General features: G+C 47.5%; 1 protein-coding gene across 1 annotated transcript in view; it reads right to left on the bottom strand.

Moving 5' to 3' along the window:
• The window catches only part of SEC16A (SEC16 homolog A, endoplasmic reticulum export factor), a 66949-nt gene that overhangs the window by 12181 nt on the left and 26817 nt on the right, over nt 1-27951 (bottom strand). Inside the window, 18 exon segments of the mRNA XM_087944255.1 lie at nt 570-672; nt 1114-1170; nt 3883-3960; nt 6030-6191; nt 6389-6436; nt 7426-7493; nt 8960-9196; nt 10308-10506; nt 13475-13588; nt 14896-15036; nt 16152-16257; nt 16820-16931; nt 18038-18155; nt 20483-20564; nt 22474-22571; nt 22662-22904; nt 25445-25583; nt 26780-26841. Coding sequence (XP_087800381.1) covers nt 570-672; nt 1114-1170; nt 3883-3960; nt 6030-6191; nt 6389-6436; nt 7426-7493; nt 8960-9196; nt 10308-10506; nt 13475-13588; nt 14896-15036; nt 16152-16257; nt 16820-16931; nt 18038-18155; nt 20483-20564; nt 22474-22571; nt 22662-22904; nt 25445-25583; nt 26780-26841 — 2167 coding nt within the window.

Below are 27951 nucleotides of genomic sequence, written 5' to 3' on the forward strand. Positions count from 1 at the left end.
CTGATCAGTAAAGGAGCACCCAGATTCTTGGGGCAAGATCTATCTATCTTATAGCAGGGCTGTAAACACTGTGAAGTGGTATATCATCTGTCTAAGGATTATATGCTATCTCTCTATCTATCTATCTATCTATCTATCTATCTATCTATCTATCTATCTACCTATCTATCTATCTATCTATCTATCTATCTATCTATCTATCTATCTATCTATCTATCTATCTATCTATCTATCTATCTATCTATCTATCATCTATCTAAGAGCTGTGGTGGTGCAGTGGTGAGAATGCAGTATTGCAGGCTAACTCTGCTGACTGCCAGCAGTTTGATTCTCACCAGCTCAAGGCTGACTCAGCCTTCCATCCTTCCAGGGTGGATAAAAGGAGGACCCAGATTGTTAGGGGAAATAGGCTGACTCTGTAAACCACTTAGAGAGGGCTGCAAAATCACTGTGAAGTGGTATATAAAGTCCAAATGCTATTGCTATTTCACACCGGGTGGCCCTGGGACCTTGTTCTGTTTCCCATCGTTGGCCATTTCCAGGATAGGTTTTCCAACTGTACAAGGTACCTGCTCTCCTGGAGAACACGTTGACGGAAGCATTGGGAGGTCCTACTAATCCAGAGGGAGCAGCCTGAGGAAACCCGGTGGGGGGAGGTGGAGGGGGTTTGCTCTAAAAAGAGAGAGAGAGAGAGAGAGAGAGAGAGTGGGGGGGAAAAACAGCCCGTGAAATCCAAATCTCTTAACAGACAGCTGTCCCTCTCCTGACACAGGTCTCTGTTGGGTCTCCTTTACGTTTGGTGTTGGGACAGCAGAAAACCACGAGACGGCTTTCGCAAGAGCCCCTCAAGCACGGGAGACAAAGGGATGGGGGAAAAAACAAGCAGGCTAGAATAGCAGAGAACGTAGAAGACCCTCCCAAGAATAAAGCTGCTTTTCCATGATGACGTGCACACGTGTGTGTGTGTGTGTGTGTGTCTGTTTGTGTCTGTGTAGAGCAGAGAAAAAAGGGACTTGAAGCACGATGTGCATTGTGCTCATTGGTGATGCAATCTCCGTCTCCATTCCCATTTGAGACATTGCCACTCATTTCTGAACTGGCTGCGACACTTACTTCCTCTTCGGGTTCATCCAGGTTGATCCACCGCTGTTTCTTTTCATCCCAAACAATCTGCAGATGGATAAAAAAGAATGAAGCTATGCTTTCCGAGAGGAGCCAGATTCAGCTGGCTAAACCTGCATGTGTGTTTTCTACTTAAACACATTGTAAGATTGTTAGAATAATCAAATGCAAAGGAAAACAGTCTACCTTAGATAACAGCATTTTAAAAAAAAGCAGACTAAGCAGAAGGTAATATATTATGGAAAACTTTCTTGGGCTCATTCCCTAATTTCCCTTGTTTTGTTTGTCTGACCTCTGCCCACAAAATCAGTACAGCATAGTTATGCTTCATATTGAACATTGAAGATTATTGCTGAACTGATTTAAGTCCTTTCATCTATTACTTCATTAGTCTCATAACCTTTTTTCTAGAAATCATAGCGACCCACCAAACATTGGTGAACGAAATATTGGCAGAGAGATACAGATTAACAGAGTTGGAAGGGAACTTGTAGGTCATCTAGTCCAACCCCCCACCCAAACAGGAGACCCTACGCCATTTCTGACAGATGGCAGTCCAGTCTCTTCTTGAAAGCTTCCAGGGATGAAGCTCCCACAACTTCTGAAGGCAACTTCTGTTCAAAGGGTTGATTGGTCTCACTGTCAGGAAATTTCCCCTTATTTCTAGGTTGAATCTCTCCTTGTTCATTTTCCACTCATTGTTCCTTGTCTGGTCTTCAGGTGTTTTGGAAAATAGCTTGACCCCCTCCTCCTCTCTGGGACAGCCCCTCAAATATTGGAAGGCTGCTATCATGCTTCCCCTGGTCCTTCACTAGACTAGCCACACCCAGTTCCTGCAATCCTTCATCGTATGTTTTAGCAACATCTTGGTTGCCCTTCTCTGCACTTTTTCTAGAGCCTCAACATCTTTTTTTATAATGTGATGACCAAAACAGGAGGCAGAACTCTAGATGTGGTCTTACTAAGGCTTTATGGAGTAGTATTAGTACCTCCCTTGATCTTGATTGTATCCCTCTGTTAATGCAGCTTAGGATTGCACTGGCTTTTTTGGCTGCTGCTGCACACTGCTGGCTCATACTTAGCTGGTTGTCCACTAAGACTCCAAGATCCCTCTTCTCACAGTTCCTGCTATTGAGCCTGGTTTCACCCAGACAACTGCAAACCTTCCTGGGGAGCAGGGATCCCCAGGAAAATAAGCCTCTGTGGTTTCTCCAAGTGGTGCTACCTGAACTTCAGAGTCAGATCAAGCCAGATCAATACTAAGGCATATACATTACTGTTATGTCTCACCTGGACAAACAAAGTAATAAGTCCAAATTTCCAACTGAAACACAAATAAGCAGGCAAGTCCGGTAATTACAGGGTTAAATTCCTTAAGCTGACAACATTCTTGGCAGTCTCACGCAAGCTGTCTGCCAAGTCCGATAAGGAAGCAGGAACATAAATCACAAGCTGTCGCCACACACACAGGATAATTCTGAAGCTTCTCTCACTAAATAACACATTGTCCCGAACAAGAACCCAGAGCTAACACACCCACTTTTATTCCCTGTGGGGCGTGTCAGTCCCTCATCTCATTCTCTGATTTGTCCTTTCTTTCTGCGTTGCATCTCACGCTTTTGCCTGCGTCTTTGCCTCACATCAAACCAACATTCCTCAGCCAGAGGCTCTGATATGCCCTCCTGGTTATCTGCCGACACCTGAGGCACAATCAGGGAGGAAGGTCCTGCCGAGGAGGAAAGTCCTGGGGAGGAAGGCAATTCCAAATCCTCTAACAAAGCAGGCTCAAACCTCAGAGCCAAATCCTCCTCTTCCTCATTGTCCAAGTCTGTGTCCTCTAACAAAGCAGGCTCAAACCTCCGAGTCACAACACATTACTATACTAGATATAGAAGGTTGAACAGAAATTGCTGCTTTCTTGCATAATCTAAATCACAACTAGGTAAGTATTAGTGCCTAATCCAGCCTCACATTTATATATCACAGTTCCCAAATAAGGAGAGCCTTCTCTTCAGCTCTATTTAATGCTTTCCCCACAGCTATCCTGGAAGGGAAATATAGGGAACCCAATGCTGTGAAGTGATACTGGTATTGGCCAGGTCTAAAGGGACATTCATCCCAGAGCTGATTGTCCCTCTTTTATTTAAATTTCCAAGACACTATGATCTCCTTTGTCTGTTAATTAATTAATTAATGAAGAAAAAACTATTTCTCTAAAGATACAAAATTTTCCTACATTGTGTATAAGCTGCACACACAAGTGGTTGCTAATAGGTCCTATTCTATGCATTGATTCTTTTTATCCACTTGTAACATTGGTTTTAATGTTTTTTCCCTTTTAATGCCCTATGTTTTCATCCTGTAATTGTTTTATTTTGTTATTTCTGGTATTGGAAGCCAGCCAGGGTAAGCTTGATCATGAGATGGGTGGCATACAAATTTAATGACTAAGTGAAGTGAAATAAATACTAGCTCTTGTTAGGGATAGTTTTGTGTCTGCCTGATAGAAACCACAGTGCCAATGTCTAAATTTGCCTCTCCGTAGAAGCATTTTTCCAACTTTCTTTGCCAATCCCGAAAGTTTCTTTTTTTCTCTGAGACTGGAATTGGTGCCATTTGACATTGTTTTTAAAAAAATTGTATGAAAAAAGTGTTTGTTTTTAAAGGTCCCAAGGCCAAATGCTATAGCTAGGAATTGCATATTAAAAAGGAAGAAAATAATGCCCAAGAATGCCAGTGGAGGGTGAACAGTTTTCTTACCGACTTGTTCTTGTCATCCGGAAGATGGGCTTCAGTTTTGCTTTTCCCCATCAGCCAACGAAGCCAGTGGCCACCGCTCTGGAAAAAAACAAATGGTAATCATACTTTCTTTTAGTACAATGTGTGTCTCTCCCTGCACCTCCCTAAGGGATGGGATTCTACCGGTTTGGGCGAACCAGGTTGTTCACTTTGCATCTGGTTCGCTGAACCGGGAATTCAACCGACCAGCTGGCCCCGCCCACCCTGTCCCTCCCCTCCCAGGAGTCTCCACACAGCCCATTTTCGATAGTGGTTAGTGCAGGCTCCGCGCGGATGGGTGTCAGGATTCCGGCAGTTACCCTGATTAAATCATGAGTCTCGAGCCAAACTTCCAAAACTTCAAAAGGATTTATTGGGAGTTAACATGCTGGCACTGCCTGGGTGTAGCCGACTCTGAGACACATCATTCACTGTCACCCTTGACCCTAGTTTTCCCCCTCAACCCCTCTGGGTGTATCCTAATTCATATTCTCCAATGGGACACCTCCATAGCCCAGAGTCATCAATCATGTTCTCCAGTTAGAATTTTGCATGGCAGAAACTTCGGTCACCTAGTTACTATCTTTGAAAGCATTTATGGGATGCAGTTTCGGCTTGCAAGCTGCTGCACTGCTGCCCCCTCCCTTTCTGTTGGCAACTCTAAAAAGACCAGAGAAATATTTTATGAGTTGACACTGGGAAGGGGGAAAACAGGCCTTCTGGAAGTCCGGAAACAGGCCTGTTTCCGGCTTCCAGTGGGCCTCCAGAGACAGGGAGAGGCTGTTTTCACCCAAAGGCCCGGGGGAGGCCTCTGGACCAGTGGTGGGATTCAAAATTTTTACTACTGGTTCTGTGGGCGTGGCTTGGTGGGCATGGCCATGTGACTGGGTGGGTGTGGCTTTTTTTGGGAGCTTCCTAGCCTCAAAGAAGCCTCGGGGGGTTTTTGCTCCCCTAAGGCTCCTCTGGGGCTCTGGAAGGCAAAAAATGGAGGGAGGGGCTGAGCTCCCCCTCCATTTTTTGCCCTCCTGGGCCTCAGCAAGGAGAATCCCAGCACAGCTGATCTATGCACAGCTGACTGTCGGGAGGGAAAAAGAAAAGAAATACCTTAGGCGAATGTCAGGCGGGCAGGTAAGCGAGCATTGGGAGGGAGGGCGACCGGATTGGGGGCACGGCCAGCCAGAACTTACTACCGGTTCGGCGACCCACGCCAAATTCTTGCTAGCGGTTCACACGATCCGGTGCGAACCGGCTGAATACCACCACTGCTCTGGACCCCTGGGAGGGCGAAAGCGGCTTCCCCCAGGTTCTGGGAGGCCCATCGGAAGCCGGAAACAGGAAGTTCCAGTAGGCCCCCCCCCCACCATGGCCCCGCCCACCCAGCAACCAGACAGCGAACCGGTTGCTGGGATTTTTGCATCCTAACCCTAACCTGATTTCAACGTTTAAATAATATTTAAAAGAGTTTTTTTTAGTTCGTTTGGAGGGTCTTTTATCCTTCAGCATAATAGCAGCTATAGACCACAGCTTTATAATTTAAATATAAATTTGTTGCTGGCTGTTATAGTTTCATGGTCTTAGCTCACTGGCTCCACAATATCCCACATTCCAGATGAGCAGCTGTTAGTTTGGCGCCAGGAATGAAGCAGCGGGAAGCAGCTTTGTGGGTGAAAGACCACAGGAGACCAATCCTGATGAAGGAGAAACCAGGACTCCTTTCTCCTCCTTCAATGCCACCCTTTCCCTCTTAGGTAAAAGGTGGCTTAGTGCCCCGTGGAAACCCTGCCCGAGTGAGTTGGAAGGGACTTCGGAGGTAAGCAGGAGTCAACTGAAGTCCCAACTCTTCACAGGACGCTAAGCCTTGCTACCATGGGGAAGAATACGTTTTTTTTTGGAATCCCACCCCTGCCCCCCCCCGCTTCTGGAGATTCCAGACCAGTTTCTGAGTTTAAGTTTGAAGGAGGAAGGGTTAAGCTTGGGGGGGGGGGGGGAGGAGAGATGGAGGCCTCCAGAAAGTTTCACTGAGGTTGGCAAAGGCATCGGAGCCAAGCCAGGGAGAGCGAACTCTCTCTGTGGGGAGGGGGGAGGCACAGCTAAGTGTTTCTGCTTAGCGTTAAGGTTTAATGGCTCACTTTTTGAGGTGCCAGCTCCTTCTTGGCTTCTTTGGGGGTTTTCTTCCTTTCGGGGATCGAGGGTGGGGGCGGAGAAGGCTGCCTGGTGGTGGAGTTTCGCCTCTCCCGGCCAATGGAATGCACGGAGGACTCCGAGGTCGTCCGAGAACGTCGCCCCAGGCCCTGTCGTCACATAACAACCAAGTTCAGTTTCTGGCTGACATTTCTGGCGGAAACGTCTTCAACAAAGTCATTAAGAAGGAAGAGGAGGAAGGAGGGGGGGAAAAACGGCGAACAAGCAACGGAGATGAGAAGTGGGTGACGGAGGGAGGAGGGTAGATAAGCGGAGGGAGAAGATTAGATCAGTTTCGGGGGCATACCATGTGGGCCGAAGACTGGGAGGTCGATCGGGACCGTCGGCCTGGGCCCTGGACAGAAACAGAAGTCAAGCACCTGAACAAGCAGCGAAGGCCAGACCTGAACCGCCGTGGGCAGCAAAAGTCCCACCAGCTCAGATCCCAGGAGTGGATTTGTCACGCTGCAAACAAGACAACTAAAAACGGGAACAACCGGGAACTCCTGTGCGAATCTTCTTTACTCACCAGACGATTCGGCTCCTCCTGACCTCCAGACTGAAGGGATGCAGGAAGCTGGGGCTCCTGCTTCACCAGAGCCTCTTGCCTTCGCAGCCCCAGGCCCTGCCTGTGGTGCCCGTGCCCCGGGGGTAGCCCGAGGCCATCAGCCCCATCGCCACAGCTTTGCAGGCAATGGGTGGCTGACCCAAGAGGACCAGGGACTTCGTTCTGAAGGCGCTCAGAGAAAGGTCACTCTAGAACCGTGATGGCGAACCTGTGGCACCCGGAGCCATTTGTGCCAGTACGGGAGCTGCAGGCAAACTTACCTCACTGAGCATGCGCGCGCCTCCCAGCTGATTTTAGGGCGGTTTGAAGCCTTTTTCAAGCTTCTGGAGGCTTTGCAGGACGAATAATAGGCCTGTTTCGTCACTTCTGGTATTTCCGGAAATACCAGAAGTAACAAAACGGGGCTAGTTTTCAGCCTGCAAAGCCTCCCTCAAGCCTTTCGGAGTCAGCTGGGAGGCGCAGTGCAGGTAAGGGGGTGGGTGGGATTGCACACACATGCGTAGGGGATGTGGGGGGACATGCATTGCCTTCTGGCTGCTGGCACGCGAGCGTGAGCATGCAAGCGCGTGCACAATTTTTGGCACAGGAGCCCCAAAAGGTTAGCCACCACGGCTCTAGAACCTCTTCCACACATTTTGGCACTCCGGAACTAACGTGCCCAAATTAAGCCAGAGCACGCAAGGCAGGCTTGGAAACTTCCCACAAGCCCTCAGGCTCCATGTGGCCGCACAATGAAGACCACTAATAAAGGGAGAGAAAAAGAAACTGGCCAATACCATGTTTGCCATCTTCGCGTAGAAGTCTTCTTCTGCAACTGCCTTCCATGCGGGAGGTTCAGCCACCCCTGCGATCATGCAAAGAGGGAAAGAGGGAAGGACAGGTAAACTTTGTTGCTCCCAAATGAGAGAGAAAAGAGCCACCTGCCTATGATAGACAGAAGAATGAATGAATGAATGAATGAATGAATGAATGAATGAATGAACGAATCCCCGTGGGCCCCCAGATTCAAGGCTTGGTGATGCAGTGAGGGCAGGTTTATCTAGGACAGGGATGTTGCCATGCCCCTGTTGGAGCCTGAATCCGAGGAGGAAGATGAACAGCTGGCAGGGAGTGGGAGTGTGACTCTGTTGGCTGTGAAGAAAACTGGGGAAGGGCAAAGTCCGGCTGGGCAGAGCAGAGAAGAGGTAGAACAAGGGAGAGGGAGTTCAGAGGAAGACCCATGCCCACCCCCTCTTCATCCTAGGGCACACAGGGAGGAATGGAGAAGGGAGCAATGTGGGGTGCGTGGCTTCTGGGGAGGAAAGGGCCCTGATTCCTTCATTAGCCACAGCTGGGAAGACAATTGATAAGAAAAGGCTGTGTGCGGCAGCTGTTGGGAGCAAACGTGACTTTTGTGGTTGCTTATCTGTGTTCCTGGCATCTTCCCAACCGTGTTGAATTACTGCTGTTCCTTCACATCTGGAATTCCTTCTCCTGCCCTGCCGGACTCATTATCCTGCCTTGATTGGACTTATAGTTGCAGTTTTTGTTGACCACGTTTTGGACTTGATTCTCTGCAGCCAAAGGCTGTTCCTGGGAGAGTTTTTCTCCAGCCAGGAGGTAACCAGGACATTGGGGGCAAAGTTGGAGCTAATAAAGGGACTCCTACTGATTATCTGACTGTGTTGCCTTTGTGTCACGCCCCTTTGGGTCATCACAAGTGTCAAACTCAATTTCATTGAGGGTCGCATCAGGACTGTGGTTGACCTCGGGGTAGCGGGTGGATGTGGCTGACTGGGTAGGTGAGGCCACCTTGATGCCACACACTGGGCAACTGAGTGGGCATGGCCAGCTTGACACCACTCCCCAAACTGCTGGCATGTTTCCTCTTCGCATTGGGTAGACCAGGCCGAAGCGACTCAGGCCGGCCCCTTACATTTTCCAGGATGGGGGCTAGATTAGACCTAATCGCGGGCTGGATGTGGTTCATGGGCCTGGTGTTTGACACCCGATTTAGGAGCTACTCCCAGCTAATCCCTCTAGTTATCTATCTGAGATGGGAACTACAATTAGAGGGAACCTCTAAGGGCAACCAAGTGAAGTGAAGCTTCTCTGCTGAATTCCCCAAGGAAGATGGGATCCTAAAGGTGCTTTTTTCAATGGGAAAAGCCCTGAATGGATCCTTTCCTCTCTCTCACTCTCCATGCGGCAATTTCCTAGAAATTTTGTAGAGAAACTGCAGGCTCTGCTGGGCTCCCCTGCTGCAGTATGGGGCAGGGAAGGGAGTTTGCCGGCTGATTTCTCCCCCACCCGTTCCCCACCCAGGCAAACCTGCTTCATGCTGGGTCCCCTCATGTGGCTGCAGCTCAGGGCCTTGAGGAGGTAGACCTGCTGGCAGCGCCGCTGGCCCCCTGTACATGGGGTTCATCTCGGCTCCATAGGGGTTCAGAGAGCCAGGTGCTGGGCCCATAGAGGCAGGTACCATGGAGTAGAAAGGAACAGCAGCGGCAGGTTCCTGTTGGGAAGTTGGGGTCAGAGCCACGGCGCCGTCCAGGATGGTAGGAGGAGCTAGAGAAAGGATGGAAAGAGAACGGCCTTTGCATCCCATAATAAAGCAAGAGTCCAGGATGACCCTGACTGTTCCTTTAGGGTCCTGCACACGAGCAGGAGGGCTCTGGAAGGCAGCCAGGGAACGCTGCAGGCCACCCTCTGCGATGGCCACAGCTGGCTTCAGAGCAGCCGGCATCCTTCATTCACACAGACGGTTGCTTGGCCACCATCAAGAGTGGTTGGTGGCGCAGTGGTTAGAGTGCTGTGCTGCAGGCCACTTCTGCTGACTGCATGCAATTTGGCAGTTCAAATCCCACCAGACTCAAGGTTGACTGAGCCTTCCATCCTTCCGAGGTTGGTAAAAAGAGGACCCAGATGGTTGGGGGAAAGAGGCTGACTCTATAAACCCCTTAGAGAGGGCTGAAAAAAGCACTGTGAAGTGGTATATAAGTCTAAGAACTATTGCTATCTATCTATCTATCTATCTATCTATCTATCTATCTATCTATCTATCTATCTATCTATCTATCTATCTATCTATCTATCTATCTATCTATCATCTATCTATCTATCATCTATCTATCTATCTATCTATCTATCTATCTATCTATCTATCTATCATTATCTATCTATCTATCTATCTATCTATCTCATCTATCTATCTATATCTATCTATCTATCTATCTATCTATCTATCTATCTATCATCTATCTATCTATCTATCTATCTATCTATCTATCTATCTATCTATCTATCTATCTATCTGCTGTGGTGGCACAGTGGTGAGAATGCAGTATTGCAGGCTAACTCTGCCTACTGCCAGCAGTTCGATGCTGACCAGCTCAAGGTTGACTTAGCCTTCCGTTCTTCTGAGGTCAGTAAAATGAGACCCCAGATTGTTGGGGCCAAGAGGCTGGCTCTGTAAACCACATAAGAAGCTGTAAAGCCCTCTAAAACGGTATATAAGTCTAAGGGCTCTTGCTAACAAAGGAGCAAGCGGGATGCTTCCCAACAAATGGGTAGCCCCTACATAGCTGCCCGGCTTCCCACAAGGCTGCCGGGCATTCGATTCCCCGGGTGCCATGCTTTCACGCCAGGAAGGGAAGCCTCCCTTAAGCCATGCACTCACCTGAAGGCATCAACTGGACACTCTGCCCGGGCTGGACCATGTTGGGCAGCAGGGAGGCCAACAACGGGTTGTTGGAGCCCACTTCCAGGCTGCCTCCCAGGCTTTCGTTCTGACTGGTGTGGTCGTGCTCTGAGCTTGGCGTGCTGGAGGAATACTGCTGGGGTGTGACTCTCCCTAGGCCGTAACCGAAGGAGCCCTCCTGGAACGAGACGGATGCCAACGGACGCTTTCAGCGAAGACCAGCCATTCAATGCCACGGTCTAGGCAAGGAAAGGAAGGAAAAAAAAAAAAAAAAAAAAAAAAAAAGGGGTTTTGGGGGGGGGGGGGTTTTTAAGGGGATTTTTACATTTCTTGGATTTTGTGAGAAAAAAAAAAAAAAAAAAAAAAACAAAAAGGTGTGGGGGGGGGTGGGGAATTAAAGTAGGGGATTTATACATTTCCAGTCTAGCTGACCTAAGCTCTTTATTCCTGGAAGAAGTTGGAAAAAGTCTTGGGAAAAGTTCAGAGAAGAGCAACTAAGATGGATCAAAGGCCTGGAGACTCAAATATAGGATGAAGAGCTGCAGGATTCGGGTCTGGCCAGTCTAGAGGAAAGAAGGACTGGGGGGGGGGTGGGGGACACAGGATAGCAGCCTTCCAGTACTTGATGGGCTGCCATATAAAAGAGGGGGACAAACTATTCTCCAAAGCATCAGAGGGCAGGACAAGAAGCAATGGGTGGAAACTAAACAAGGAGAGAAGCAACCTGGAATTAAGGAGAAACTTCCTAACAGTGAGGACAATGAACCAGTGGAACGGCTGGCCTCCAGAAATCCTGGGCACTCCAAACCTCACTGGACGTGTTCAAGAAGAGACTGGACAGTCACTTGTCTGAGATGGTATAGATCCTCCTGCTTGAGCAGGGGCTGGACTAGAAGACCTCCAAGGTCCCTTCCAGTTCTATTCTATTCTATTCTATTCTATTCTATTTCTATTCTATTCTATTCTATTCTATTCTATTCTATTCTATTCTATTCTATTCTATTCTATTCTATTCTATTCTTTCCTTCCCTTCCCTATTCTATTCTATTCTATTCTATTCTATTCTATTCTATTCATTCATTCATTCCCATCCATCCCTTCCTCTATTCTATTCTATTCTATTCTATTCTATTCTATTCTATTCTGTTCTTTCCCTTCCTCTATTCTATTCTATTCTATTCTATTCTATTCTATTCTATTCTGTTCTGTTCTTTCCCTTCCCTTCCTCTATTCTATTCTATTCTATTCTATTCTATTCTATTCTATTCTATTCTATTCTATCCTATCCTATCCTATCCTGTTCTATTCTTTCCCTCCCCTTCCCTTCCTCTATTCTATTCTATTCTATTCTATTCTTTCCCTTCCCTTCCATTCTATTCTATTCTATCCTGTCCTGTTCTATTCTTTCCCTTCCCTTCCCTTCCTCTATTCTATTCTATTCTATTCTATTCTATTCTATTCTATTCTATTCTATTCTATTCTATTCTATTCTATTCTATCCCTTCCCTTCCCCTTCCCTTCCTTCCATTCCATTCCATTCTCTTCTATCCTGTCCTGTTCTATTCTATTCTTTCCCTCCCTTCCTTCCCTTCCCTTCCCTTCCCTTCCCTTCCCTTCCCTTCCTCTATTCTATTCTATTCTATTCTATTCTATTCTATTCTATTCTATTCTATTCTATTCTATTCTATTCTATTCTATTCTATTCTATTCTTTCCCTTCCACTATACTATACTATACTATACTATACTATACTATACTATACTATACTATACTATACTATACTATTCTGAATTCTATTCTATTCCTATTCCTATTCTATTCTCTAGTCTATTCTACCTTCCTAGGGGTCTCTTTCCCTTGGCTCCTTGTACGCACCTCTCACTCTTAGCTATGCTTTCATGGTTCTGGCTCCCTGGACTCAGGGTGGTGGGAGAGGCATTATATAGTTAAGTCGCCCTGCAGAATGAACCAAAATTCAGTCAGCATCCATGGAGAGCTTGCCTGAACTCTCCCACATTGAGAAGCCTTGCAGATCAGTACAGGGATTCCTCAACTTACAACAACAATTGAGCCCAAAAGTTTCTGTTGTTAAGTGAGACATTTGTTTGAGTGAGTTTTGCTCCACTGTACAAGTTTTCTTGCCTCAGTGGTTATGTGAATCGCTGCAGCTAGCGGTCGTTAAGCGAAACTGGCTTCCCCCATTGACTTCACTTGTCAGAAGGTCGCAAAAGGGGATCACATGGCCCTGGGACTTATAACCGTCATAAGTATGAGTCAGTGAAAGGCCTAAATTTTCATCACGTGGCCGTGGGGATGCTTGCAATGGTCACGAGTCTGAAAAACGATCGTAAGTCCCTTTTTCCAGTGCTGTTGTAACCAAGGGTGGGATTCAAATTTCTTAACAACCGGTTCTGTGGGCGTGGCTTGATTTGTGGCCGTGGCTTGGTGGTCATGACTTGCTGACTGGGCGTGGCTAGGTGGTCACATGACTGGCGGGGCATGGCTTGTATGTTCATTTTTTATTTTTTTTAAAAAAGAGCAACTTTTACCCAAAATCAGGCAGAGCAGCCAGGCAGATTGAGTTGCTCACAGAATCACAGATTCACTCAGATATCTACCTTTCTGCCATCTGCTACCTGAGTCTGCACTGAAAAATAGAAGTTTCGGTTCAGCTCTGTTTTTAGATTAGCTAGAAAGCAAGAAATCCAACCATTTCCTGCTTTCTAGCGAATCTAAATCTCCCGGCACAGCAGAACAGCTGATGGTCAAACGCAGGCAAGTTTGATGGCGTGCATGCCAGGTAAGGAGTGACGGGCAGGGAGGGACCAGCAAGGGGTGTGATTTGTCGGTTCTCCGAACTGCACAGAACCTTAACAACCGGTTCTATAAAACCCGACCGACCAGGTAAATCCCAACCCTGGTTGTAACTTTGAACTGAGCACTATCTGGAATGATCTTGTCTGTTAATTATTGTCTGTCAGGATGGTGGGATTATTAACTAACTTCTGTGGTTGTTATTTTGACTGATCTGACTACAGCCAACATTTTACAGTTACAGAGAAAACACTGGCAAGGAAATCTTTTTTTTTTTTCTCAAGACATTCCTACAAAACGGACCGTCTGATGTAAAAGGACGTGAAACTCACCTTAATCTGCCCGTCCAAGTGTCGGAGCTGAATTAGCCAGTTGGGCTCAATAAATAATTCCTGCTCAGGCTTCTCCTTTATCTGAGGGTCAAAGAGCCGCAATTGAGAGGAAATCTGTAAAAGGAAGAATGGGGATTTTAAAAGTCGTATCGTGACATTTCCTAGGAGTGCCCAGTTTATCCTGAAAAGGAGAAACAGCAGGATCTGCCTGCAGGAGCTAAGACAGCCTTACTCTCTAGGTACTGATACCACCCTATAAAGCCTTAGTAAGGCCACACCTAGAGTCCTGCATCCAGTTTTGGTGACCACACTATAAAAAAGAGGTTGAGACTCAAGAAAGAGTGCAGAGAAGAACAACCAGGATGATGAGGGGACTAGAGGCTAAACCATACGATGAACGGTTGCAGGAACTGGGCCTGGCTAGTCTAAGGAAGAGAAGGACCAGGGTGGACATGCAGACTTCCAATACTTGAGGGGCTGCCACAGAGAGGAAGAGGAGGTCAAGCTATTTTCCAAAGCAACCGAAGGCCAGACAAGGAATAATGGATGGAAACTGATCCAGGAGAGATTCAACCTGAAAACAAGGAGGAATTTCCTGACAGTGAGAGCCATCAACCCATGGAACAGAAGTTGTGGGAGCTTCATCCTTAGAAGCTTCCAAGAAGAGATTGGACTGCCATCTATCAGAAATGGTGTAGGGTCTCCTGCTTGGGCAGGGGGTTGGACTAAATGACCCTACAAGATCCCTTCCAATTCTGTTATTCTGTTAAAATTCTCCCAGAACGGTCAGAGTCTGGGGTCCCAGGAATTGTGATCCCCACGTATCTGGAGTTAACAAAGGGATGGTACACACGGAAAAGGGGGGTGGGGTGGGGTGTTGTGTTCTGAAGCCCCTGCTAAGCTCTGGGGTCCCAGAAACAGGGCAGGAAACCCTGTGTCAACTCATAAAACATTCCTATGCCTGTTTTAGTAGTTGCCATGAAAAAAAAAAATGGGGGCGGGGAGAGAAAGGAAATCTGGAAGAGCAGTGCTGCAGTTTGGAAGAGAAAGTACATTCCAACTCTTTATCTTTAAAAGGTTGTAACTAAAACACCAGAGCTTTTGCCCGTGAATATATTTAATTGGAGAATGTGGTTGATGACACCCAGCCCATGAAGGTGCTCAATTGGAGAATCTGGTTGATGAGACCCCCCAGGGGGGAAACAGGGTCAAGGGGGACTGTAAATGACGTAGGCCAGAGTTGGCTTCCTCCAGGGCAGGGCCAGTATGTCACCTCAATTAAATCCTTTGAATTTTTTTGAAGTTTGGCTCGAGAGTCCTGATTTAATTAGGGCGATTGCTGGAATCCTGACACCCTGGCCTCCCCACCCCCACCCCTGAAGGTTTAAGCGAGTCATCCTGCTGCTGCAGAGGATGCTGACCTGGATCACCTGGGCGATAAGAACCGGCGAATAGCAGCCGGGGTTTGTCAGGATGGCTTTGGAAATAACTTCGCAGTAATGGAAGGATTGCGCAATGAGTCCCATCTCAGCCAGCCGGCAAGCGTAGAGGAACTTGAACACCTGAGAGGCAGAGAAGATGCTGGTTAAGAGAGACTGAGGACGGGGACGGAACAAAGGCCAACCTCCATGACCTTTCACCTCCCTTTCATTAATTACAGCTAGTTCTCGACTTACAGCCGTTCCACTTAGGGACCGCTCAAAGTTACAACGGCACTGAAAAAAGGGACTTGTGACTATTTTTGACAGTGACAACCTTTCCAGCATCCCCCGTGGCCATGTCATCAAAATTCAAAGCCTTGCCAAACTGGCTCGTATTTAATGATGGTCGCTGTGTCCAAAGGTCAGGCGATCTGCTTTTGTGACCTTTCTGACGAGCCAAGTGAATGGGAGCAGTCAGATTCACTTAACGACCGGGTTACTAACCTATCAGCTGCAGGGATTCACTTAACAGCTGTGGCAAGAAAGGTCGTAAAATGGGATAGCGCTAGCAATAGCACTTACACTGGAAGGAAGGAAGGAAGGAAGGAAAGGAAGGAAGGAAGGAAGGAAGGAAGGAAGAAGGAGAGAGAGAGAGAAGAGAGAAAGAGAGAAAGAGAGAAAGAAAGAAGGAAGGAAGAAAAAGAGAAAGAAAGAAGAGAGAAGGAAGAGAGAGAGAGAGAGAGAGAGAGAGAGAGAGAAAGAGAAAGAGAAAGAAAGAAAGAAAGAAAGAAAGAAAGAAAGAAAGAAAGAAAGAAAGAAAGAAAGAAAGAGAGCGAAAGAGAGGGAAGGAAGGAAGGAGAAAGAAAGAAAAGAAGGAAAGAGAAAGAAAAAGAAAGAAAGAAAAGAAGGAAGTAGAGAGAGAGAGAGAGAGAAGGAAGGAGAGAAGAAGAAAAGAAAGAAAGAAAGAAAGAAAGAAAGAAAGAAAGAAAGAGAGAGAGAAAGAAGAAGGAAGGAAGGAGAGTGAAAGAGAGAGAGAAGGAAGGAAGGAGAAAGAAAGAAAGAAAAGAAGGAAAGAGAAAGAGAAAGAAAGAAAAAGAAGGAAGGAGAGAGAGAGAAAGAAGGAAGGAGAAAGAGAGAAAGAAAGGAAGGAAGGAAGGAGAGAAAGAGAGGGAGTGAGAAAAAGAAGGAAGGAAGGAAGGAAGGGGGAGGGAGGGAGGGAGGGAGAGAGACAGAGACGGAGAGAGAGAGATGCCAACCTGGAAGTTGGGCAGGGAGCAGGGCTGAGTCCCCAGGGACTGGGCGTACTCGTAGGTCTCTGTCCGCTGAATGGCCTCGTTGCTGGCAAACTTCCGAAAAGGCAAGCTGAGGAGCAGAAGAAGAGAGACCGACATCCTTCTTCCGTGGCCCAGAACAGCTTCTGAAGCAGCGCTGCGAGGCTGGCAGGAGCCATTGGAGAGAAGGGCGTGGCTTCGGCTTTGCCCCTCCATGGGGCATCAAGTCAAGGACTGGGCTGGGGGAAGCAAGCGACCCTCCTTCCTGGGGCCCCCAGGGTCCTTGGCTGCAATTCCCTCTTAAACCATGAAAGCAAGCCCCGCTGAAGGCTGGGTGAGCCCCAGGGACATATATCCTCTGTTCCAAGCCAATCAAGAGAGCTGTTCTTGATGTGCCAGCCTCTCTGCACAGCGGTGGGAGGGAGGGCCCAGAGCTGCTCCAGGCCCTCTGCATACCCGCCCTGCAAACGAGGCTGCGTGGTTACAACTACCCTGAGCTGCAAACGGAAGGGGAAGGGGAGCGTAGAAGGGCAGCCACGCCTGGAGAAGGTCTGGAGGAGCAGCGTCCTGGGCTCTTTAGGGAGAGAGGCGGAAGGAACCAAGGCAGCAGCTTGATCCCGAGGGAGAAAAACTGGAAGGATTCCCCAAAATACCTGTGGTTTGCACCGATGAGCACCAGCTTGGTGGTCTTCTTGGTGTAGACGCCGAAGCCCTCTTGGGCCATCAGGTAGCAGAAGTGAGCAGCGTCCAAGAGGCCTTTGGAAGCTGCAACCAAAGACAAACAAGGAATCCTCTCAGGAAGTGGATCCCACCAGGAGCATCCTAGTGTCACATTTTAAGTATCCCCTGCGCCCCCCCTCCCTTTAAATTTTTATATTTGGTGTGTTTATGTTTTAACTTTTATCTGTACAAAGCCCAGTTGTCAGGACTCCAGCAATCGCCCTAATTAAATCATGATTCCTGAGCCAAACTTCAAAAAACTGCAAAGGATTCACTAGAGGCGACCTGCCCTGGATTCACAAAGGATTCACTAGAGGCGACCTGCCCTGGCATACGTCATTTACAGTCAGAAAGAGAGAAAAGAAGGAAGGAAGGAGAAAGAGAGAGGGAGAGAGAGAGAAGAAAGGAGGGAGGGAGGGAGAAAGGAGAGAGAGAAAAAGAAAGAAAGAAAGAAAGAAAGAAAGAAAGAAAGAAAGAAAGAAAGAAAGAAAGAAAGAAAGAAGGAAGGAAGGAAGGAAGGAAGGAAGGAAGGAAGGAAGGAAGGAAGGAAGGAAGGAAGGAAGAAAGAAAGAAAGAAAGAAAGAAAGAAAGAAAGAAAGAAAGAAAGAAAGAAAGAAAGAAAGAAAGAAAGGAAACCTGTGATCCTGTTTCCCCCCTGGGTGTTTCATCAACCAGATTCTCCAATTGGGCACGTTCAGGGCTGGGTGTCATCATTCACATTCTCCAATTAAATATATTTGCGAGCAAAACCTCTGGTATTTTAGTTATAATCTTTTAAAGAGAAGAGTTGGAATGAACTTTCGCTTTCAAACTGCTGCACTGCTCTTCCAGATTCCCCCCCCCACACACACACTTTTTTTAAGGGCAACTACTATAACAGGCATAGGGATGTTTTATGAGTTGACACCCAGAATGTCTCTGTGAGGGAGATGGTGAAGGCTAAACACAATGGAGTAAGGAAATAAGTAAATGGAGTAAGGAATAAGTAAATTATTCCCCTTGCTGGAATTCCTGTCACTAACCCTTGCAAAAGATCCAGCCTTCTGGGACCACAAATCCTGACACCCCTCCCCCCGCCCCAAAACCCGGTTCCAGATACACTGCCCCCCCCCCTTCCCCACCCTCCACCCCCTTTGCCCTTGCAGGATTACCCAGCGTGTCCCCCATGGTGACAATCGTCCTTGACTCGACGTCCGTGTTATTGGTCAGGTTGGAGAGGACCATGGCCAGGTGAGGCCTCCAGTCCCCCCACTTCTCATCTCCACAGCACTAAAAGAAAAAGAGGGGAGGGGCCGATGCTGTCAGCCACGGAAAGATGAGAGGAGGCAGCAAATTTATAAAGCCCCCCAAGTTGGCATAGAGTGGGAACTAAGGATGTGCATCCCAGCCAGGATGAGCACGGAAGCGCTGAAGCGGCCGACAGAAACACGGTGTTTTCCTGATGATAGTTTTTCTTTAAAAATGTTGACCTAAAAATGGAGGGCATCTTATGCATGGGGGTTGCGGAGGGCAAGAGGAGAGCCTTGTACTTTGGCTTGTTGGCCACCAGCCCCCCCAGCAGCTGAATCAGAGGAGGCGGCGTGGGAGTCGGGGTCGGCATCAGACATCCTGGGAGGGGGAAGAGGGAATGGAGCTGGCAGAGAGAAAGAGAGAGAGAGAGAGAGAGAGAGAGAGAGAGAGAGAGAGAGAGAGGCAGAGCCTGGGCCATCCGTCAGCCCTCAGATGGAGAGTCAACAGCCCCCAGGTCTGGAGGGGCTGATGAGGAAGAGGAGAAACTGCTGGGTCCAGTGCCTGATGCGCGGCTGCGCAGAAGGCAGAGGAGAGGAGAGCAGTGGAAATCTATGGGCCGGCCCTTGGGACGGAAAAGCCTCCGCTGCTAGTGAGGCCACACCCTAGCTCTGGGGATAAAAGGCAGGGGGAAAAGATGAATAGATCTGGCAGACAACTATTCATCTCCCAGATGGACAGACTTGTTAGCTTGTATTGAAAGAGAAACTTTTTGCCGGGGGCTGCTGGTGCTCCTAATAAAGAAATGTTTGAGTTCACTTCAGAGGGTTTGTCAGTGTTTGGGGAGCTGGGCCAGAACACCGAGGTTACGAGACTGCCGATACCTTATCTCTGCAAATTAGCCTCGGGAGCCAAACCTCCGCTTGCAGAAACCAGCTGACAGGTTTCCTCCCATCATGAACCTTATGTCACTGGCGTCAGCTGATGCTGCGTGTTGCTGGTGCCCAGGTGTGAAAGGGAGTGGTAATGTCAGAGCATTCTGAGCCCATAAAAATGTCAGAAAACAAACAAAAAATAAATACCGGTACCGGTAAGCAAATGTTTTCCTTTGCAAAATAAATGTGTCAACCCTGAGGAATATGGCCAATTTGGGGGGAGGGGGGGGATGTTGTTACTCAGGAGGTTTCTCTTCTCAGGGCTTCAGGGTGTTGTGACCCAAGCCTCATTTAAATCAAAGAAACACAAAGCAAACCTTTTTAATGCGTCTCTGTGAATTCTGTTCATTCACAGCCAAGGGTCATTAAAACTAATTGTCCCAGATAAGAGTGAGCCCTTTCAAGGTTACGTAAGGCTGCCAAGAATACAAGATTAACTGCAGAGAAATATTCCAAACCAAAAATCTCCAAACACAAACCAGAACAGACAGGACTTCCACGAGAACTTGGGAGTTGAAAGAACTTCTTTGCTTCCTGCAAAGAAGCCAACCCCGAAGGCTGGCTTTTATCCCTTATGGGAGGAGCCATCACCTTGCAGCCTTATTCCCGAGTCAGCTGCTCTTTCCTTTGAGCAGCCCTGCATTCACGTGCACTCAGGACAGACACCCCGGGGTCCTCTTCATCACTGCTGCCGTACTCCACAAGCTCCGAAGGCAGCACCCCACTCTCTGATAGTCCTGGCCCCATCCCTGCATCACATGCAGAGGCCCCTCAACCGAATCCTTGCTCTCCGAGACCTCAGCCATCCGCACCTACTGCCGGCGAACCACAACGCAGGGCTAACACAGCCTGGAGTGAAGGGGCTGGGGAGGGGGGTGGTTGTAGAGATTAGCTGGGGTGTTGTAGCCTAAATAAAATTCTTTTCCCTGGGAATCAAGGACATCCGTGCAGGTGTCTGCAGGGCGGGGGCGGAGGTCCTCTTGCAACTGGACTGTATGCTGATTGGATCGTGTGACTGAGACTCTGGGAGGGGGAATGATGAAGTTTTGTTTTAAATTGGGTGGGGGGGGGGGACTGGCATCAACTTGAGAGCCGGTTTTCCATCAGGAAGTGGCCAATTTGATACGTCCTAATAAAAATGTTCTTCGAGGGACTTGTCTGCCATGGAGTTCTTATTGAATGGGACCTATTACTTGGAACCCTGACAAACTGTCTTCTGTTTAAGGTTTAAAATATTGATGTCTGAATTTTGGGTAAGCAAAGTGTGTGTGTGTGTGTGGGAAACGTCCTATACAAGGGGGGCATCTTATAGACGAGAAAATACGGTACTTGTCTCTGCATATTGAGGCCATCAGCCCCAGAATTCCCTGGAAGCATGGAAGCTGTAATCCCAACCCTGGGAAGCTACGGGGTGGGATCCCTCTTGGAACTTACAGTCGAGGCTGCCGGCATCCGACCAGACATCAGCTGGTAAACAGTCTGCAGCGGGTCGTTTATCGGGAGACTGTTGGCGAATCTAGAAAGAAGAGAGTAAATTTCTGTGCAACATGTTCACCTGTCTTCTGTCTCTTATATTAGGGATCAAATCTCTCTGGGGATTCTCAGTCATCCAGCTCACGGTGGTCCCAAAGATGCTTTTTCCAAGAGGCAACTGGACTCCCTTTGTTTTACTTTGAAGATGTGTCGCTTCTCATGCTGGGCCTGGCTAGTCTAGTGAAGTGTTGCAATATTGGAGGGGTTGCCACAGAGAGGAGGAGGGGGTCAAGCTATTTCCCAAAGTACCTCAAGGCTAGACAAGGAATAATGGAAGGAGAGATTCAACCTGGAAATAAGGAGGAATTTTCTGACAGTGAGAACAACCAATCGATGGAACAGAAATTTCCTTCGTAAGTTGTGGGAGCTTCATCGCTGGAGGCTTTCAAGAAGAGACTGAACTATCATCGGTCAGAAATGGTGTAGGGTCTCCTGCTTGAGTGGGGGCTGGACTAGATGACCTACAAGGTCCCTTCCAACTCTGTTAATCTGTTAGTCAGATCATCCAAGAAGCTTCTTTAGCTCTGCAAAAAGTTTTAAATTACTAAGACTGGTGTAGAAGGTCCTTCAAAGCTGAAGAAGTTTCTTGGATGAGAAGTGAAATGTCATCAAAGACAAACCAGAAACTCCAGTTGCCTCTTGAAAAAAAAAAAACACTTTTGGGATAATGACCAAATACTTAACAGGAAAAACAATATTAGTGAAACAAAACAAAATGTAGAGTTCCAAAGTTCTCTGATAGCAGACTGTTATTGTAATCCACTGGTACAAAAATTTACCATGGCATCTTATCTATCCCAAATCATCCCAAAAGTTATAAACAAATTGTCATGGGTCAAATATCCATGTTTGTTTCTTAATATTGTCTCTGGTCAATTGCTGCTTAATTCAATATAGTAAATTCAGTCTTAGTTTAAAATTTTTTGGAGGGCTTGTTTTGCAGGGGGTGGGAACTAATGTTGTAATAATATATTAATCAGTATTCAACTAGAAGGGATGATGTGTGCATAATGTCTTTTTATGCATCTTTTTAACATTTTGATTGTTGTTGTTTTTTCATTTTCCTTTTGCATTTTTTTTAGTTCTCTATGTTGTATTTTAACTTTGTTTTTAATTAAAAAACAGGTTAAAAGGGAAGAAAAGAGTACAACGGTCAGCAATCAACAATCCAAGGAGAAAAACTGCCTTAGTTCCCCTTTGGAGAGACACTGCAAGACCCAAAGCGAGAAAAGAGGTTGTTGCATTGGCCTCCTGACCAGATCTGGCCCAAAGATCTCCTGTAGAATAGAATAATAATAGAGAATAGAATAGAATAGAATAGAATAGAATAGAATAGAATAGAAGAGAAGAGAAGAGAAGAGAAGCTGGAAGGGACCTTGGAGGTCTTCTAGTCCAGCCCTGCTCAAGCTGGAGAATCTCTACTATTTCAGACAAGTGGCTGACCACTTTTTTCTTAAGAACCTCCAGTGATGAAGCAGCCACCATTTCTGGTGGCAAGTAGTTCCACTGGATAATTGTCCTCCCTGTTAGGAAGTTTCTCCTTAATTCCAGGTTGCTTAGATTAGTTTCCATCCGTTGTTTCTTGTCTTCCCTTCAGGTGCTTTGGAGAAAAATGTAACCCCCTCCTCTTTGTGGCCACCCCTCAAATATTGGAATATTGCTATCATGCCCCCCCTAGTCCCTCTTTTCTCTAGACTGGCCAAACCCAAAACCTGCAGCCATTCTTCGTATGTTTTAGTCTCCAGGCCTTTAATCCTCTTAGTTGCTCTTCTCTGCACTTGTTCCAAAGTCTCAACATCTTTCTTCTAGTATGGTGACCAAAATGGTTTGCAGTGGGGCCTTACTAAGGGTCCCGACTGAGATCAGAGGCACCCAGAGGTCTCATCCCCTACCTGGTCATCACTCGAGCATGCGTCCTGCTGTCCATCTTACTGGCAAGCAACAATGCATGGCCCCAAAGCCCATGTTTCATGGCAGATTCCAGAGCATCCTATTTGGAAAAGAACGCAGGGTGTTAATTTTTTTTCTTTTTGCAGGAGCCAACACTACAAGGAGGAAGGAAGCCAAGTGAGACGGGCACCTTTTTGCGCCCATAAAGCAGCAGCTCCCGGAAGCGCTCCGTTTCCTTCTCTAGGCTGTCGATGGTGGCGATGAGGCTGTCCGTTAGGAAGGACAGCTGAGCCTCTCCACTCTCTTCAGGCATGTGCTCCACGGCCTCGTTGGTGAAATCGATCAGGTTGGCTTCGTTGGGCGACTTCCCGGGCAGCCACACGGTCTTATGATCCTGGAGCAGCAGCTCGGCAATGTCCGTGCCCACCACTGTCTACAAATAAAAAGGGGAAGCTCTTAAAACAAGGGAATTCTGGGAGTTGGGAAGTGGCTTAAGGTTGAGAAACCAGCCTAAGACAGACCCAGGGGTGGGATTCAAATGTTTTTACTACCAGTTCTGTGGCCATGGCTTTGTGGGCGCGGCAGGAGAAGGAGACTGTAAAATCTCCAGGCAGAGGTGGGATTTGCCGTTCTCCGAACTACTCAAAATTTCCGCTACCGGTTCTCCAGAACTGGTCAGAACCTGCTGAATACCATCTTTAACCCAAAGATGCTTTTTCAGGAAGCACCTGGACTTTCTTGTTTTTTCCCTTTTGAGGTTGTTTCACTTCTCATCCCAGAAGCTTCTTCAGCTCTGACAAGACAGTGGGGAATGGAAGGATTTATATTCCTTGCGGACAGCTGGTCATTTGTCTCCTTTTAGAGGGTCACTGAGGCCACTTGGAGGTTTATCTGTGCCCTTAGGGTCACCTGAGTAGTGCAAATGGTTCCTCTAGTCTGCAATTTTAGCTTTTAGCTATACAATTTGGGATGAACACTCTTCGAATGGTGTGGGAGTAGGAAGGGATTTCCAGAGAGAACAATTGCAGACTACAGGAACCAGGAGCACCACTCAGGTAACCCTGAGGACGCAGAGAAAACCCCAAGTGGCCTCAATGACTCGGTAATAGGATGCAAATGACCAGCTGTCTGCAAGGAATATAAATCCCCCCATTCCCCACCATCCAATCAGAGCTGAAGAAGCTTCTTGGATGAGAAGCAAAACGACTTCAAAATAAAAAAAAACAAGAAAAAAAAACACCTTTGGGACAACCGTGACCTGGATGACGGAAAATCTCTACAGACATCCTAGACAGGCTGGCAGTGAAGGGGTGGGTGGGAGGGGAGCAGAAACTCTAGGGAGGGTCTGCTTTTGCCCATCAAACCCACTGGGGTGCAGGACCAGAAGATGGCGACGTATGGTTGGGGCTTTCTACTGCAGTCATCCAGTGGGAGTTTAATTTCAGGGTGGAAAGTCCACCCTACTTAAAAATTAACTCAGATGTGTCCATGGAAAGAGAGAGACGCAGATCTGTGAGTGTATCGCTAACAAATAAAGGGGAAAGGGGGTTAACCATACAGGATTTCCGGTGGTTCTGCTGAAATCAGCAACCTGGTAAACATAAAAAGAAGTCCAGGATGTTTCATCCCAAACCGTAACCTCGGTTATGCCTCACATAACCGAGAAGAGACCCAGAGCTGCAGAAAACACATTTTGTTCCAAGTGACTGAAGCAACTGAAACTCTGGGCCTCTAGAAGGCAAAGGGATGATTCAGAGCATTCTGGTAACACGACAATGAAACCAAAGGCATCTTCTTCAAACTTCTCCAGAACAAAACTTGGCAAGGTGGGACTCCTCCTGAAGACATCCCCATAAATTGCACCCAACCTACCTCTGATAAGCAATATACTAATATTAGGAGCATGATTACTTTCTTGAAAATATAGGCTGAACCATGAATATCAGATCTGCGGAAGGATCTACTTTAAAGTGCATCTTTCCTGGCCTAATTAGAGGCCTGAGGCTTGAGGCAAAAATTTGCCCAATCTTTTTCTACTCTATCCCTGGGTCTCTTCTCAGTTTCTGATGTGGAATTTAGCAGATTGAGGAAGTGTGAAGAATGCTTCATAATCAACAAGGAATGAATCGATTGCAGGTTGGCTGCACAAAAGATCCTTGGCCATGAGCCTTTTATTTCAATTAAGTTATAGAATTAGCTACTGAAAAAAAGAAAAATCACCCCAAAGGCTATTATAAGCCAACATTCGGGCATTTCTCAAGGCAGAGCTAAGCTAACCAGGCTCAGGATGAATTAAATAAATATGGATCAACTCATATTGCGTCCATTAAATAGAGTCAACACGATTATTCTCCCATTTTCCTTACTGCCAAGTTGAAGACATTAACACTGGCGGCACTTTTGGGAGATGTTGGTGGGGGGGAGGCAGGTGTGTGTGTGTGTGTGTTCTCCAGGGCCAGCTGTTGCTCATACTGGCACATCTGGGAAAGCCCAAATCTGAGAGTTCTGGGTTTTCCCTTCGTAATTAAAAATCAAAAGCCATCCCCTCACCCGCAAGTCCATCACACGGCCCAACTGGAGACAATCCTCTTAACCCAGGGGTCCCCAAACTTGGCAACTTTAAGACTTGTGGACTTCAACTCCCAGAATTCTCCAGCCAGCTATGCTGGCTGGAGAATTCTGGGAGTTGAAGTCCACAAGTCTTAAAGTGCCAAGTTTGGAGACCTCTGCTATAATCACTCCTTTTCCAGGTGCAGGGTAACTTGTCCTTGACTTTATGAAAAGAATGTTGTTGAGTCTAATCTTCCACCTCTCTGTGAAATCCCCCCCAGATTCCCAGGCACTAAGATGTGGCAGCACGGAAGCTTCTAAATAAAATAAAGGCTTCCAAAACCGACACCGTGTGAAGGTGTGAAAGGCGGAACTGGAGAACTGCTCTATGCAAGACGTGGAAAGGGGGCCTCGAGCACCTACCCCGTTTTGCCTGCACAGGAGAACGACAAAGTCCCAGAGAAGCCGAGCAGATTCCTTGTCAATCAGAGCACCGTTCTGAGAGCAGCGGGTGGCCTTATTCTGGGCATAATTAATAACGTCCACTTTATGGGTATCATCTCTGAGGAAGAGGAAGAGGAAGCAACACGTAAGACCGCAAGGAGTTAACCCCCTAGGAATGAAGGTAGAGCTTAAGTCTGCAAGCTTGAAGTCCTTGCTTCGTGGCGTTTGTGTCTTTGGAAACCCCGCCCCGGTGGTTTTGAAACAATATGCACAACTGTTGTTGGGTGAACGGAAGCAATTCGTGGTTTTGCATGTCTGAATCCAGCCAATTCTGGGCGGTCACCTGAATTCTGGTTTATGCCACTTGGTCTGACGCTGTTCGCACTACTGCTATAATACCCACTGCACTTTCTGCATGCAAAACATTTAGTTGCCCCCTTAGGACAGGGGCCGCCAACCTTCTGGTACCTCAGGGACCGCCAAACTCATAATTTTAAATCCCGCGGACCACTAATATGAATTTTGACTGACGGCGGCTTGCTGATGTTGGTGGGAAAGTCAGTCCCATATTCCGGAGCTGCAGGAGTCAACAGGACTGGTCCTTTGGTCATCCCGGAGCAGCTGCTCCTCTACCTGGGTGCACCGGCCTGCCATGGACTGGAGGAGCTGCTCCAGGATGACCAAAGGGCCAGTCCTGTGACTCCTGCAGCTCTGGAATATAGGACCCACTTTCCCACCAACATCAGCAAGCCACCCGGAGCGCATTTCCCTCCCCCGCCCTTGGTCTTACCTTCCAGTTCCAGCCCGCGTAGCTCTACTCAAGGTAAGGTTTGCTCAAGGTAAGGTTTGTGGGAGCCAGTGGGTAGGCAGGCCATGTGGGCAGTGCAGCCTTGTGTTCCCGCATGGCCTGGATTGTTTGGGGGGGACGACATTTCTATGCGGCCAAAATTTGGTGGCCCACTGGTGGGCCACCAAAATTTTCTCATGGCCCACCAGTGGTCCCTGGCCCACCAGTTGCCGACCACTGCCTTAGGAGACCCACGGGATGACCCAAAGCTTTCACACCTTCACTTTCAGTACTAATACCCTCCTCCACAACAGTTGCACTATTGTAAGGACAACTGAAAAGGTGTAGAGAAGGGAAAACAAGGCTCCTAGGATAAAATCCGTTGGGAGTATCACGAAAAAGAATAGCCTGCCCCTAGATTTCCCTGTCTTTTGAGCGTTATCAAGAGCTGAAGAGGCAATCCGTGAACGACACCAGAACAGAACGCATCCCGCTCCATTCCTTAAAGGCCCCGGGATGGAACTTACTTGGTGAGAGGGCCGGGAAAAGCTCTCATCTCCTCTTGCTCCGAAGAGTGTTGCATGACCATCTGTGAAGAGACAAGAATCAGCAATGCAACCTGGGACGAGTCCTCCTCCCTGGGCGAGATGCTGCCTTGAAGAGGAGTGCCACAGATCTCACCTTCGAGACCCACCAAGTGGCATGGGGCACCCTATGCTTAATGTTCAAAGATAAAGGGCGAGTAACTATGAACTTGAGAATGTTCCGTGGAGAGCTGAGAAGACAACCTGGGTGAAGATAGGCAGCAAGTGTTGCCTAACCCAAAAGGTCTGGAGCATTTCTTAAGTGCGGAGAATAGCAATGTGATGAGTGTAATACAAATGTAACAAAATGCAAAACATAAATAAAGGTCCTTTGATGCCTGCAACTTGGCCCCTGTTCAATAATTCTCAGTGGGAGATTAAACTTATTCCAAAATAGTCTTCAAAAGAAAGCAATACAGTCCAAACTTAATGAGCAGATGAAGGTGAAATAATAAACCAAAACAAACTACAATGAAGGAATTTCCACAACGGACCAGGATAAGTAATTACCAACTTCAAGGAGATAACAAGGCACAGTCTGTTGGAAGGACGCCAACCAAGATAACTTCAGCCCAAAATAAAACATGCTTTGCTTCTAGCAACGCTGTTTTAACCATCTCTCTTATATACTATTCTCCCCAGCTGCAACCAATGATGGGGATCATGGCCGCTTCCTCTCTCATAAGCCAAGTTGTTCCTTTCTCCGTTCCTCCCTGCATGCCCTACGATGGAGAGGGGATGGGCTTGGGTCCTCCTCTGACTGCCCAGCCAGCCTGTCCTTCCCCAGCCTCCTCCACAACCTCCGGAGCCACACCTCCACTCCCTGTCAGCTGTTCCTCCTCTCCCTCAGAGTCCGACTCTAAGAAGGACATGACAAGCAATAGCAAAAGTACTTAGATTTATATACCACTTTAAAGTGCTTTACCACACTCTGAGCGGTTTATGACTCAGCCTCTTGCCCCCAAGAATCTGGGTTCTCATTTTACCAACCTCGGAAGGACGGAAGGCTGAGTCAACCCTGAGCCGATCAGGATCAAACTCCTGGCAGTTTGGCAGTTAGCCTGCAATTCTGCATTCTATCCACTGCATCAACCCTGGGTGAGAAAGCAGGTATA

This window comes from Notechis scutatus, chromosome 15 (genome assembly GCF_049901735.1).
Source record: "Notechis scutatus isolate UNSWTSFEM ecotype Mainland chromosome 15, rNotScu1.2, whole genome shotgun sequence".
Classification (NCBI taxonomy): domain Eukaryota; kingdom Metazoa; phylum Chordata; class Lepidosauria; order Squamata; family Elapidae; genus Notechis; species Notechis scutatus.